Source organism: Poecilia reticulata, chromosome 19 (genome assembly GCF_904066995.2).
Source record: "Poecilia reticulata chromosome 19, P_reticulata-male-v2, whole genome shotgun sequence".
In the NCBI taxonomy this organism is placed as follows: Eukaryota; Metazoa; Chordata; class Actinopteri; order Cyprinodontiformes; family Poeciliidae; genus Poecilia; species Poecilia reticulata.
In genome coordinates, this window is record NC_088848.1 from 10,667,827 (window position 1) to 10,683,621 (window position 15,795).

General features: G+C 38.5%; 1 protein-coding gene across 2 annotated transcripts in view; it reads right to left on the reverse strand.

Annotated features, from left to right (window-relative positions):
- Positions 1–15,795, reverse strand: part of dock1 (dedicator of cytokinesis 1) — a 204,575-nt gene that overhangs the window by 160,123 nt on the left and 28,657 nt on the right. Inside the window, exons 7-14 of one of the 2 annotated variants that reach the window (XM_081601109.1) lie at positions 15,137–15,272; positions 12,924–13,081; positions 11,458–11,539; positions 10,799–10,934; positions 7,246–7,318; positions 4,912–5,051; positions 2,680–2,805; positions 2,355–2,479 (exon numbers count right to left, since the gene is read on the reverse strand). In XM_081601109.1, coding sequence (XP_081457235.1) covers positions 2,355–2,479; positions 2,680–2,805; positions 4,912–5,051; positions 7,246–7,318; positions 10,799–10,934; positions 11,458–11,539; positions 12,924–13,081; positions 15,137–15,272 — 976 coding nt within the window. The remainder of the gene's footprint in view (positions 1–2,354; positions 2,480–2,679; positions 2,806–4,911; positions 5,052–7,245; positions 7,319–10,798; positions 10,935–11,457; positions 11,540–12,923; positions 13,082–15,136; positions 15,273–15,795) is intronic. The other variant, XM_081601110.1, reaches the window with a different exon arrangement.

Below are 15,795 nucleotides of genomic sequence, written 5' to 3' on the forward strand. Positions count from 1 at the left end.
AGAGAAGTGGCTGCTGAAACTGGAGGTGTGCTCATAAGTCAAGGTGTCACTGGCCAGTCCTGCATGTCACAAAGCCTTTCTGAAAAAGAGGAAGAATGACGTCGTCCAGAGGCCGGAAGAGACGCGCAGAAAGGACAGAGGAATATGAAAAGATGAGGCGTATGCGGAGAACCGCAAAGAAAGCAACAAATACCAAAACTGCAATGCCCAAAAGCAGTCGCAAAATTATTAACCAAATGATTCAAAATGTATGTCAGGTGCTCCCAATTTATCAAATCTTTTCCACACTGTTGCATAAATCTTCCAGTTATTACATAGCTGTATGTTATACACGCCACGTTAGAGCTACAAGGCTCAAAAATATCTTTGGCAGCCTGGCCTAACGTGGGCATGCGAGAGTATCAAATACCTAGTAATGCTATGTTGAGTGTTGTTACTCATCATTATTCTAAAAAGCAGTCTAGCAACGAAGACTGTTGTGTAATAACTTGCGTTTATGCTATTATACCACAGGTATACACAAAATGATTCTTAAACCACAAAGGGAGTGATGAACCAATAGCTTTAGAGCATCTGCTTTTAAGACTAATTACAATGAATTCAACTGGAAAAATCAAACAAAAATGTTACATCTGTGTTCTTTGGTAATAGGATTATTATATATATTAACTAATTAGTCAAGTGATGCACTTCTATAAATGACAGAGGTCAGTAATTTGCACTGAATCGAGGTTAATTTTAAGCGTCATCAGCAGCAATCCTTTTACTTCCTCAGCATGCTGCGACAAATCATTGAAAAGGCTTCTCAATTTAAAACTAATGAGTATAATAGGTGCAGCCAAGGGTAACAAAGCTCTCTCCTGATTCAGTGTTTGCAGGAAGACTCATTAAAACCAGAAATCTGTCATCTCAAATTACTTAAATTCACTCCTACTCCAATTGCACCAGTGCTTACATCACTGTAATAGGGTACGGTACCTTAATTACATTTAAATAAGATTATTTTAAGCCGCAGCTCCAAATGTTACAAAAACATTAAAGAACTTAGATTCTTTGGAACAAGGAATGATGGCTTACAGCCCCTTCAGCTTATTGGTGTTCCTCATAAAGTTTTGTTGCAAGCCTTAAAAAATTCAGCCTTTATGATAATAGATAGCATATTCTAACACTGACAACATTCAACTACATCTAGTTGAGTACATTTATTTAAACGTAGGATTAAATTTCATGTTGGGTAGTATTTGTTTCCCTACGACACTTTTAAAAATGATTTATACCTCCCATGGGAATATTTTGCTTTGGTTTGTGATTACATTCTTATGCCTTACAAATATTTTTTTTCATTTGAAGATCATAAAATACCATTTAAAGTTAGGCTTCTCTTAAATGTCAGCAAACACTCCAGTTATGGACTCGCTGCCCCACTTCCTCCCACTGGTTTCTCATATCCAGCTGCTCTCCGCTCATCCTCCATTAATTTGTGGATGATGCAGCGCAAGAAGCGGAGTCAACAGGGATCGTCAGTAATTAAACATGAGAGAAAAGAGGTCACTGCGACTTTAGATGAAACAAAACCTTCATTAGGACATCAGACCCTGCTGCGTTTGCACAAGATGTAAAAGGTAGAGAGAAAAACCGAGAGATGCAAGTTTATCTTACGTACTGCAACTTGGCAAATTAACAGCCTCTGTTGTACTTTTTTTTGTGCTTATTTTAGCTTAATTTGTAGACACTAAATGCAAGTTAGACACCTGTGATATGACGCTGCACACCAATTCCATATTTCACTTTGAAAGAAGAAGAGCATGTAATATAGTTCATAGCTTCCTGACCTGATATATCGCTGATTTTTCAAGACAGTAGTGCCACACAGATTATACTCTTCAGTATCATAATACGTTTCTTTATTTTTTCTGAGTTGGCTGCAGTTTTTCAAGAGTGCATATTCAATTTAAAAATTATTTTCAAACATCCATAATATATAAACTTCACCAGAAAAAGGCCAATTTTAACCGAGAAAAAAAAAAAAAATCTAACTAAATAAAACGCCAAAGCTAAACAGTTTCTCTAAAAGCTCGATTCTGCACGTGGCTCAGGATGGTGGTGAGGTGAATTTTAAGCAACTCAATCAAAGTCAATGACATTGCATTTCATCATGGCCAACAGGCAACAGGGATGGGCAGTATGGGCTGTTCATCACATTTATAGGATGAACTTTATGGGAGGCCAGTTAGGCACACTAATGTGCTGAGTGAGATTTAAAAAAAAAAAAAAGTCTGCCAAATCAGAATGTTTGAGAAAGCAACTGGTTATAGAGTTCAACCCAAAGAAAGCACAGAAAGTTGGAAAAGTACCTCCAGTTTCTTGCCGTCTTCATCGTAAACGGACATGGTCACCTCAACGTTTTTGGGTGTCGTCTTACTCCCCTTGTCGAAATCCCCCTGAACCAGAGTCACGTAGATGTCGTTTCGGACGTCACCTGCAGGAAACAAAGATGAGAAAATCCATTGTTTTCAGTGTATATAGTGACATAAAATGTTTGTTTATTGGAAAAAAACTTAACATTTAAAAACAGCATACACTTTCTTTCAATTCTTAATATTCTTTGTTACAGCACAACTGATGCACAAAAAGAAAAAAGTCATTCAAATGAAAATGGTTATTTTCAGAATACTGAACCTGGCATGATTATCTCGGGGAAGCCCATCTTTCGAGCCACAGCCGTCGATCGATCCACCAGGTGAGGGAAGTCCTTCCTTATCTGATGGATGTCTCCTGGAAGTCGCTTCAGAGTCACCCAAAGACCTGATAATGCAATCAAAACAGGCAAAGACGTAGCTGAGATAAGATAGTGAGAGGATAGAAGACGTTCCCCCAGGAAAAGGCTAAAAAAAAACAGATTTCTTCCACTAATTTCCACTGACAATTGTCAGTGTGATATGTAGCAGCTGTAGGGCAAGACGCTAAACAGAGTCTATCAGAAGAAATTTGATTAGAGAAATATAATAATATAACTCGAGACATGAGAAAGTGTGTGTGTGTGTGTGTGTGTGCGTGCGTGCGTGCGTGCGTGCGTGTTTTAAGTTGAGTTCAAAGATAGACATGAAAAGATGGGTATGACTGAAGAAGCCCACAAAAGCCAGCTGCTTTATTCCCTTTTACTTTGCAGAGTCTGTGTTGTTATGAGTGACACATCCCTGACTGGTGAAGCTGGAAACCCCTTTGATATGCCAGCATGACTGAAACAGCTGCTATCAGCTCTCTCTGCTGTTCTTCCCTCAGTGCGGGTCAGAGCAGACCTAACATTTATCAGAGCACCATTTCATTGGGCATGACAATACAGCGGAGACTTGAAGAGGGGAAGCCCCTTCCTTCCTGCGGTCCGGATCCCTGAGATAGCTTAGGCAGCTCCACCAAGAAATGACTCAACATCGCCGAAGTGGGCTTGTGCTCACAGGAGATTCGCAACAATGTTTTACAGTTTAAATACGCATATGTTAAAGTTAATATGAGCAGTCTTTTTTTTTTTTTTTTTTTTAAATCTCTTGCACAGGACATGGAATATTGAGGAGCATTCGCTGTCCATTTTTAAAGTCATTTCATGAGCATTGATACAAAAAAATACTTCTACATACATCCTGCTTTAAATAACAAAAAACATGTATCTGCAGGGACTTCATTTGCAATATTTGATTGACTTTGAGAACTAAAGTCATTCTGGAATATCTATGGAACAAAAACAAACAGAAAAAAGAAAAAAAAAAACACACATACAATATCCAAACCTCTGTCTGGAAGCACTTTTCACAAAGAATGTTTCAAACTTTTCATTTCTCACAGTAATGACTCAAACCACCAAAGGCTGTAAAACTTCTAGGCATAAACTGAGGGGACAGCAGTCAATAACAGAATGCTAATTGGCAGATTATAAAACAAATAATAATACAAGTTGGTACAAACTGTTTCATACCCTCCGGTAGTTCTCTGTTTATACTTAACACATAAGTATATGAGGACTTCCACGCAAACGCCAGAGACAGACAAGAGACTATTTAAATTCTCAAGTTTACCCCACATACAACATAATCAACTTAGGACATTATGTTATCGCTGTGAATTTAGTGATTGATGCCTTACCTACAACATTTGAGAGCAGATAGTTGTTTCGGATTCAGTAGATTACAAACTTAAAGTTCTGGGGAAAAAAAGCTTTCTGACGTTGCCCTTCAAAGACGAAAGCCTGTTGACTGTGGCTGTGCGCAGGTGAAGTTAATATAAACAAAAACAAAAGGTACCTGCTCAAACAAAACTAGCAGATTATGCTGAACTGTATCTGCATCCTGATTCTGCAATGCAGAGCTTATAGCATGCAGTCAAATGGTTGTTGCAAAGCCCTTGGCTTTTTAATTTTTTGCTGTGAAATGGTTCTCTATGTATAGAGGATAATTTAATTGAACAAAGTTCACTGGCAGCTGTGAGGTGATTGCTGCCAGTGCTTCCATTCAGTTTGTATGGAATACCTGTAAAGACAAAATTTGTGGGTTATGGCCCTCATTCGCAATGTCCTTCATAATAACGGATCTTTCTCCTTCAACTAAATCACAGCAAAAATTTAAAAAAAACAACACTTCATCATCTTTACCAAGCAAATCAAGTGAATCCCTCATTATAACTTCCACGCTCTATAAAATTAATTTTCACAAAATAATTATTTTCACTAAATAATACGTCTACCCAGGTTATAAGATAGGACTAATTATCATTATAAACCTGTAACTAGTTCATGTCAAGGATTCCAGTTTTAGCTAGAAAATGACAAAACCAATAAAACTTACATTTTGCAGTAGGAGTGTGTGTGTGTGTGTGTGCGTGCGTGCGTGCGGGTGGGTGCGTGTAAACTTTTCACTGTACCTTGGCCTTTGTGATTGACTTCTTTGGCGGTGATAACTTTGTTGATGACCGTCTGCAGGAAGTCGTTCTCCCCTGCCACCCTGGGTGAAAAACGGGAGATGTTCAGCTGCTTGTGGCGAATGGCATCATCCAACGCCAGCCTGCAGTACATACACAACGGGCAAACACCACGGGGAGGAGCAAAAAAGACGGAAGAAGAAAGATAGAGGAGGAATGGGTTCAGAAGAGGTGAACAAATTGACGGGAGGGAGAAGAGAAGCGAGGTGAACGAGAGGGAGAAAAAGAGACACACACCGAGGAGTGATGTGGATAGTACGACAGCAATAAAGTCACTTGTTAGCAGTAAACAGTCAGCAGAATGGGTAGAGATAGAGAACATTTAATATAGGGAGGAAGACTCCTGGTGAAAAATAAATACTAAGTATGTTAAATTTCAGCATACTTGAGCATACTTTAAGTCAGATTAATCATGAGTATACTTCGAGTTCGTTTAGGATTAGTTAATTTGAAGGGTGACATTTTGGAACAACTAATTTGTGCTTAGTGTGTTTTAATAGTATTTAAATTGTATTAAAGCACAAGGTAACGTGTACTAAGTGTACTTTCACGTACTTTTTTGGAACAACTAAAGTTAAACTTGGTATACTTTGAGCATATAGCTTTTCATGCAATATAAAAATGCTTGATTAGTATATTTTGAGTGTACTATTATTGTGGTTGAATTTTGTTTAAAATATATTTAGAATGTATTTTAAGTATATTTATTAATTGGCATTACATATTTTATACGTTAGTAGTGTGATCGCAGTATGTTACAATTACACTTTAGGTTTATTATAATTGCTAATTACGTACACTTTTTAGTTACTTAATGTCTGTTATTATTCTTCTTTGCCACTTTGTACATTACATGCTTCATGCACAGTCTGTCCTCCCCCAATGTGTTAAAAATGCTAAGAGATGGGCTATGTAGTTTATAAGATTCTCATGAAGCCAGAAAACAGAATGGAAGAGAAGAAGTGCTCATGTTGGAATGGAAACACAACAGTGAATGCTGTCATTTAGGCCTGAGACTGAAGACATCTCTCTATGTTGGTTTTCACCTCATCTTGACATTAATGGACATTAATGCAGTCCTTCAGAAGTTAGAAACAAATCACAATACAATACATCAGCACGTATTTATATATTCATGCAATGAATTTCTGTGAATATAACCTTTTCAACTGGATTACTGTTTTGTTTTTTTTGCGTGTGTTTTTTAAATAAATGGTTGGTTAGAAAAGCAGACCGTAGAAATAACAGTTAGGGAGCGCAGTGTCTACGTAATATTTGCTTGCAACCATGGATCAATCTCAGAAATATGCAGTATAATAGCAAGTCACATTTTTGAAGAAGAAGGAGTAGGTTCTTGCTGCTTTGCTATGAACATTATAAAGGTACAAATCAACTAAGGTTTGTTTTTTTTTTTTTAGCAATGTGAAGTTCAGAACTGCTAGTCAAACATTTTGTATATTTTGTTCAAACTTTAACTTCACATTTTACAGTAAATACTTGGACAGTGGCCGATGTCATGATTCTAAAGAGAAAACACTGTCCAATGCAGTTTACCATGTTACCCAAGTTTTTTTTAGCTCATGGTAACATTTAACCAGTTGCCAACTTTTGTTCGCTAGCCCATCTGTACCCACAAATCATTGTTTTTGTAGGTTTGATTGTTAAATTAAACTACTTTTAATGACTCTAGCACTGGTCCATGTAAATTTGAGCAAGTAAAGAAATAAATGAAATAGCAACTATTTAAAATAAAAACACATTTAGCACAGCTGTAATAAAAGAAAAAAGCAACATAAAAATAACTTTTCAATAAAAGGCTATATTTCTCTGCTACTTCTAAGCTTTACTGGCAACCTGTCAAGGATGATCCCAGTTACCGTGGAGATCACAAAATGCTTTTCTAGAACTCCATTACCATTCCTGTGGAGATTACTGTAGCCCACATTATTACTGCAACTAGGTCTTTCACATAGTGAACATATACAATAATACTTTGTGGCACCAGGAGTTTTATTCAGTGACTAAAAATCTAATTTGGTCATAAATTATTCAACCATCAAGTAAAAAGATTTCTCTGGACACAATCCCACAAAAACAGTGGCAGTTAACAAGATTACCTTAATTATAATGGGATTTGGGAGATCTTACAACACCTGGTGTCAAAGATTCAAAATTTGAGAGAAACATGTAAATGCAACCACTAAAACTTTAAGATTTTACACATATATAAACAATTAAATTAAAAGCAAATCAATGTTTGTGGCAAAAAGCTCTTACGGCTGGAATGGGATGAAGTGCTGCTTGTCCTCGTCGTCCATTTTGCCTGTTATGATGTCTGTAACATCCATTACTGTAAAAACAAACAAAAAGAAAGAGGTTTGGAAACTTTTAAGGCGAGGATGAGGTACCATAGGCATGTAAGATAGCGATAGTTGCACTGTAAGTCTGCGTGGGGAGGAAAAAGCACCCATAGGTGATCTCGAATTACTTACAAAACACTTACCACAAAAACGACTTTGCCGTGAGAAAGAAATGAACTATTGGGACATTTTGCTGCCTTTCCAATTGAACATGCACCTTTTTTTTTTCTTTTTTTTTTGCCGATTCTTTCTCCTGAACAAAATTGATTGAGCTACTGCTGCAATGAACTGTGTGTACCGGCTTTGGTTTCTTGTCCAACAGAAAGTACTTCTTGTTCTCTGCCTTTTTGTATGCATGTGTTACTTTTCTGAGAAGATCAAATTATATCAATTAATCAATCAAATTTTATTTGTATAGCACATTTCAGCAGGAAGGCATTTCAAAGTGCTTTACATAATTAAAATAAAAACAGCATGTGACATTGAAGAAACGGTGAGAAAGAGATTTTGAAAAAAAAAAAAAAAAAAGATTAAATAAGATTTTAAAAAACATTAAAACCCGCACCCCTTTTAGGACTTCAGTTAAACGTAGTAATGGACTTTGACCTGAACCTTCAGAGCCACTAAGGCAGTCACAAAGTCGGCGTTCTATGACCTGAAGAACTGTAACATTATACAGTTACTTCTGCCAAAATAACTGACTGAACATTTGCTACCTATATGTATTTGTTATTTTTCCATAGGAAGTACTCCTGTGACCATGTGTCTGTCTGTGTTTAGTTTGTCTTTCCTGGACAGAGGCATTGCCAGAGGATAGTCTCTGTGATTTTAATCACAATAAAATGTACTCTTGATTCGTCTCTTTCTGGACAGTAGCTATTGTTCCAGTTACAAATGCTTGCTCCTTTTGATTTCCGTTTCCCATAGAAAGCACTACCAGCCCTGTGCATCTGGGTTTAGATAAGTCCTGGAGAAGAGTTACTGACAAAGTTATTGTTGCCAGAATGTGTGTACTCTCTTTTTTTGTTTTTTTGTAGGTGGGTTTATTCCAGTGTCTGCTTCCTGAACAGTATCACTAACAAAGTTATTGTTCCAACAGGCAGTATGTACTCTCTGTTTTAATCTTCTTTAGAAAGCACTCTTGGCTCAGCACTTCTGTGCTTTTTGTCTCTCGTTCTTGGACAAAGTCGTTGACGAATCCATTTCTCCTATTAACATTGTTTACTTTTTGTCTTCTCTCCCACAGACAGTTGTAATCGAACAGAGTTTTATTGTTTTTTTTGCTGCTCGGCTGGAGGATTCTGACTGGCCCCTGTCGCCGCATGTTTGCTCAGAATGAGACGTTTCTGCGTCACAGACAAATCGGTCCAATCAGTTGAAATTTGACTGCGTCGTCTCAATGCAGTCAGATCTACATTACTGTCTTAGCTGGACAGTATGTAGTGGAATGAGATCAACGACTGATTCAAATTCAGTTTGGACCATTTTGGACTCCATTTACCTGGTGTATAAGTTTGACCTGCTTGTCCTGTGAAGTGTTTTCTGGAGAGCCTTCTACGGAGGAATGAAAAGTACAGAAATGACGCAAAGGTCAAGCTGCACTTTCGACAATGTCGTACAAAATCAAGTGGACTGATGTCACACAGCTACAGAGACGTCTCCCCCGATTCCACAACAAGAGATGCATTAAGAAAACCATTGCTTTTAGCAGAGCCTGAAAAAGCCCTCAGTATTTTACAGAGAACAGGGGGGGCATTATTGACGTCTGTGCAGCTTACAGATGATGTGAATAAGAAACGACGCTAGGATGACCTCACATTTACTCCACTACCCAAGAGGCTACTGGACATGTACATAAAGCTTTTATAACTAATGGCATAGCAAGGCACAGCTATTAAAACAGAAAGAAATCTTCATGCTGTGCACAGTTGTAATAATGTTGTCTAAAGATAGGCCACCAATAAATCAGCCTGTCATTTACCTTCCCTTCAAGAGGAACTGGGGAGGAGAAGAGAAGGGGGGGAAACACTGAAAGAGAGACATAATTTTCTCTGTTGGACAACTGTGGGCTAGGCGCCAATCTAATTAGTTTACTATACACCTGGAGGTTTGCCAACAAGTGATAAAAAAAATTATATATATATATATATATATATATATATATAAAATTCTTTTCTCTCTACTTCAGCAAGGTCTCTGAATTTTAGCCAAAAATATGTATTGAGTCAGGCAGGGACCGAAGGCACCACACAAATTATTCACAATGAGGTTAAAAAGACACATAGTGCACAGCACACCCAATAAAGAACTGCTACAATAACAGCTCTTCTTGGTCTCTCTCTCTCTCTCTACACTAAAAGAGTGTGGTAGAAAACATAAGATAATCAATCATTGCTTTATGGGCTGATTGCCAACGTGAGGAATCACCAACACATCCAAGCAAACCGAAGCAGAACCAAGAGCCTTCCAGACTCGGTGACCTTGCGGCCCAAACATCGCCTGTCTTCAGATTTCCCTGCCAGCTAAACTTAAAGACAGCAAAGTAGGAACTGCGCATTCAGTTATGTTTGTTATTAAGCAAACTCCCTGATTCTGGACCACAGAGGCACTCTCTTTTCTTGTTCTATATGTTGGCAGCTCTGGTACAAGAAGCTGACAAGTTCTGATTTACATAATGAGAAGTGGGGAAAAAAACAACAAATGAGCAAAAACATCACATTGCAGTGGGAACACAATGACAGGTTGAAAGACAGACAACACTTTATGATGTTCCAGTTGCCAAAGGCAGCTCTAAGCAAATGGGGTTTTTAGCCTGATTTAATTCAGTCTTTCCTGAAAGTTAGTTTCGGAATAGAACTGAGCACTGCATCTTCATGTTTGGTTCTGATTCTGTGCAGAATAGAACCAGAAGACCCGACTGGTCTGAAAGGTTAATCAGGCAACAACCGATCTTTAATGTACTTCGGTGCTAAGGCATTCAGTAGTTTATAAACTAACAAACGTATTTTAATCCAAAGGGACACTAAATACCAGTTCCTATCAATTTAAACATTGTTAACTGTAGTGTAATTCTTTTTGATTAGGGCTTAAAAAGTCTTAATATACAGAATCTCCCTATATCTTTACATTAGTGGGAGAAAAAGTTAGCTAGACATAGCTTATTAATGGTACAGAGACTCAACACAATAAGTAGAGAAAAGCCATTGTTCTGAGTTTTAAACTGCGTTTTTTTATTACTTCAATTAGGTCTCCACAATATAGTCATCATAATATCAGCGTGTGCAAAGGAATATATGGTGTGCAATCATTTTTGGCTAGGGATTTCCAAGTGTTATAGTGCTGTTTTTCATGCTAATGTAATATTTAGTCAGTTGGACAAAATCTTACACAAGCTCACGTTGCTCACATTGAACACACATGGTGTTGCATAAAATGCTGAATCTGACAGATATCATGTAGCTTCAGTTTACCTGCTACTCCAAAGGGTCTTCTCAGGCCTGAAGTCAGCTTCTTGGTGTTGTTGTCCCGCAGCTCCATACGTCCCACTCTGACAATCTGACACACAAAACTGATCTTCTCTCTCTTTAAATCTTCACTGCCCAAGTCCTACAGAGGAAGAACATTTCAATAAAGCATTAAAGGCAGATGATGCCTCGCATTAAGAGTCTCAGCAGAATGACTTCTATACGTCGACGTGAGAGAAATGCATATAAATGTTTGAGCTTGATCACAGATCAATTAATTTAACTTCCAAAAGTGCTCATACCGTTGTAAAACAGCCAAACATTTCAGCAAAAAGTGATTTCAGCTACTTTTGAGAATGTGGCGAAAAATGTGTTTCCTTTGAGGGGTGTCGACCAAAACCAGCAGAGTTGCTTTCAGCGCATGCACACCGACGCTGCTGCAGTTGGGCTTCCATTAGACAGAGGCGACTGCCTCAGAAAATACATATAGCAAGTCTTGATCTTACTGAGAGAGCTTAACAAACACAGGCTCTCTGCAGAGAGGCTCCCAATTGCCTCATAACATGGCTGAATAAACAGAACTACAGTCGGGCGAGCACATGGACGGACACACACACGCGCACACACACAAAATAACCAACGTTCACACAGCCAAACACACTCACCGTAAAAACCGCCCGCAGGTTATGAAGCTGGTCGATGTCTTTCACCAGGCCGGAGCTCGACCATTTCACCAGGTAGTTCTCACTGTGAGCGAGACGAGAAAAATAGTAATAAAAAACAACATTTCCAATCTTCCCTCCAAAGGAAACTCATACTTTCAAGAGCTTAACACTATTTTTGAGAAGCAAAGTGTTTTGCAAAAGTATGCATGGTTGAGTTTCAATGGATTTTACTGCGGTTTTAATAATGGAAAAAAAAACATCACAAAGAAGTGGATAATGGTAAAATAGAAAGAAAATGGTTCAAATAAAAACCTAAAAATTTAGTGGTAAGCCCCGTCAAGTCCATACACTGAACCTCTTTTTAGACAAAATATTTTAAGATATGCCAGCTACCAGCTTTGAAATTTCTGGAGATCGAAATCCTGACATGTTCTTTTTGGCAAATGAGCTCAAACTGAGTCGGACTGAGTGGACAGTGTTACTTTGACTTTGCCAATTGTAATTGTCACAGTCCTGCTGAAAAACATTTACCTCAGCTCTAGTCATATCTTTGGTTGCCTTTAACAGGTTCTCTTTAAATATCTCCCTCTATTTCTCTCCATTCATCTGTCTTGTCACTGCTGAAGAAAAGCATCCCAATAGGATGAGGCTGCCATCGAAATATTTCACCATCCAGAAGGCACATTCAGGGTGATGTGCAGCTTTATTTCTCCAACTAAAACTGCACAGGACCATTGAATTTATTCTGAGATTAAATTGCACACTTCATTTTCAAACTAAGTAAAGGCAGCTGATTTAACTGGATTTTACTTTAGAGGATCAAGAGAAAGAGAGTCTGAAAACAAATTCAAGGTACACTTTTCAGATGAGTTTTACTACCACTTTACAATTATCCACCGCTTTGTATTGGTCTGTAACGATACAAAGCAGGGTGTAAAATAGTGTTTGAATGGCTCATGTAAAATGGAGCACTTCAACATGAAAATATAACATTTCCTACATGCATAAATGTAGAAATATTGTAATTTACTCTTAGGAGTCAGTTTTAGAAAAAAATATGGGTCAGAGTTTTACCATTTCAAGAAACAGGCTACACATCGGCCAGTGTTTTTTGTTTTGTTTTGTTTTTTTGATCTGCAAAGATTAATTTGGCATGGGGGGGGATCAAGTTTCCATATAACATTTCCCAAGGGATCCTTATCTTGGGTTTAGCAATGACTACCAAATTATGCATTACAGTTGCCAAAAATGTAGGACTGATGATAAATGCAAAAAGAAATGTCTCACTGAGCTCCTCTAATCACACAACTTTGATGTCAAATCCCTAAAAAAAAAAAAAAAAAAAAAGTAAATCCTTCGACTGCAGGGCTCATCTGATGCTGTTTTGACAAGGACTGCGCACATAAATTAGAAGAGGAAACGAAAGACAGAGGAGAAATCTGTAACCATGTAAACCTATGGGATACCTGATAAACTTTGACTCCACTGGATCATACAGGGACATGAGCACCTCTGCATCCTCGCCAATCTTACACACGACATTCTTCAGAGTCACAAAGAGGGCGAATGCCGGAGTGGAGGCGAACTTTGCTTGCCTCGTGAGATCAATATTCTGCTTCTGAGACTGTCGGAGAAACAGAGGAACGGCTGTGAATGTTTTATTTTCTTACCAAACGTGTGCAGTTGAGACTTGGGGCTCTGCTGTAGTTTAATGATAAAAAATAAAAAAGTGTGAGAGACTTACAAAAATGATTTCTTTCCTGAAAAAAATAATTAGTCAGAATTCAGCATTAAACACCGTATAAAAAGTCTTTAAAGTCACATAATCCGCTGTGGCTTATCTATAGTAAAATAGCCTACTATGTGTTACAATGTATAAGGATGTGTTAGAAAAGAAAAAACAAAGGGAGCAGATGAGTACGAATGTGATTTGAAAGATAATCTTTATGTTTGTCATGAGCTGATAGGTTGCGGTGAGGAAGTGGACACAGGTAGACCCAGGATGTGATGAAACAATGATGAATTTAATGATAATGATCCAAACAGAGAAACAGCACGGGGAAACAGGCATCAACGGGAACAGACGACATCAATAGACAAGGACCCGACGAAGAACACAGACAACAGGTGAGACTAAATACACACGGGCAATCACGGGAACGAGACACACCTGGGAGACAATCAACGGGGAAAGACGCAGGGACAGGACTAACGGGAAACAGGATCACACAGAAACTCGAAAAATAAACACATAGAAATACGGATCACGACAATGTTCTTATCGATCCATTTTTTTTTTACACAGTAATTTAATTTGCTCTGTACTGTATTGAGATAATGTCCTATGTTACATAAGTTGACAAAAGGTCTTTTTTGGGGGGGAAATTGAATAGAAAGAGGAAAAGAATCATGGACAATAAGAGTTGAAAAGAAGGTGTAAGAGGCATCAGGACAAAGAAAGTGAGAAGATGAGGCAGGTGATGGAGACCTAAGAGAGGTGAGACTGAAGAAGCAGTCTCCACGGCAACTCTGAACATCCCATTTCTGAACATGTCGTGTATTATCTTTTCTGGCTTACATATGTATCATTATAATGAATGCAAAAAAAAAAATTGTATGAAGGTTAAAAACTCTATAGAGTACATGCTTACCTTAAAAAGTGCATTTCAGCAGTAGGAGAAGGAAAAGAAAGAAAATGTAGATATTTTTTGTAAATGCATTATCTTAATTCCACAAACTGGCCTCCGCACCATAAAACTAAATAGAACGAGAATAACTTTTTTTTTAATTCATTTAGCCCATTTTCTACTTTTTACTTTTAAAAACCTGATGATTCATTGCTGTAGCTGGACAGAATTGTAGCCCGACAACAACCTGCATTGTCTTTCTGAAGATATATCCGGGTTCTCTGTAAAGAGTCTCGACAGTATGAGACAGTAAAAATGGTTAACGACGGCATCCAAGTTAGTCCGGTTGTATTCAACGCTACCATCGAGACACATTCACAGTACGTAAGCATAGATATGACGGTCAGAGTTGAGTTTTAATTATTTCATATGGGATGTTGGAGCACTGTGGGCTGTTAATAGTTCATACCAACCTGTTCATGTTAACCTTACCGTCACAATGATGGCAGAATATATGTCTATCAAAGTGAACTCAGCATTTAATGTCTAAATGAACTCGATTTACTGCTGGCTTCTTCTCCCACGCCATTACAGAGATTCTTCTGGTTGTTCTAAATAAAAGATCTTCCTCTTATTGCATACCTCACAACATATTGCCTGCTAAGACTCGACACCAAAGCTTTTAAAAGCCGATTGAGAACATATTTCTAATGGAGGAAAACGCCACACCGTATTAATTTGCTAAGCAACTCACAGAAGTAATTAACAGATGTTCTGACGTTGTATTTTTGCACCATGTTCTTTGTCTTTGGTCTCCAAAGTCGGTCCTTGAGGGCCAGCAGCCTACATGTTTTAGTTCTCTCCCTGGTAGTAGTAGCAACCTTTTCAGCATGCCAATGTTCTTCTTAGGCCTTCTAAAGAGCCATCATTTGATCCAGGTGCGCTAAACCAGGGAGAGAACTAAAACATGCAGGATGCCGGTCCTCCAGGACCGACTTTGGGGACCACTGGTTTAGATTCAAGAGGAGGGCCATAATCCTCCCTCTGCTTACCTTCTCCTCTTGGATCCGGTCCTCAATTTGTTTGGAGGCCGCCTCGTGTTCTCTGAATAGGCTGACGGTGCTGGTGAGCTCCGGGTCCAGAATGTTTCCATCTTTGTCTCTGACCACCAGATCAAGGTCCAAGTATCTTGAATTGAAGAAGAAAAAGGCGGCGAAACATATTTCAAAACGTGTCAGGACGAACGACAACAAAAAGGCAAAAACACATGGTTGCATTTTTTTTTTTGGGGGGGAAAAACCAAACAGCATGTAGTCACTGCATGCTCCCAGTCAGTTCCCTTAGTTGATGCTCATATAATTTTCCCCTCTGCTCCACTGTTTTCTTTCAAAGCTCGCCTGGCTTTTCTTTCTCCCTCCAGTGTTTCTGCTCTGGAGGGACTCAGCAGAGACAACAGCGGGCTGCCAACACGCACCTAATGGTTTTCTTTTTAAACACATCAGTGTCTGCCTCTGCAGTGGCAAAAGCAATATCTCTACAGGACCAGGATTTAAAGTTCCATCACAGCAGCAGAATGGAGCTCCACAAAACTCATTGCCAAACAATTTTGTTGTCTTACTGCAGACACAGTGAAAGTCATCACTTTGTGATGTAACACCCTGGAGTTTGCAGAGGCAGGAATACAGTGGCTTCCTACAGTTGCATCTTAATG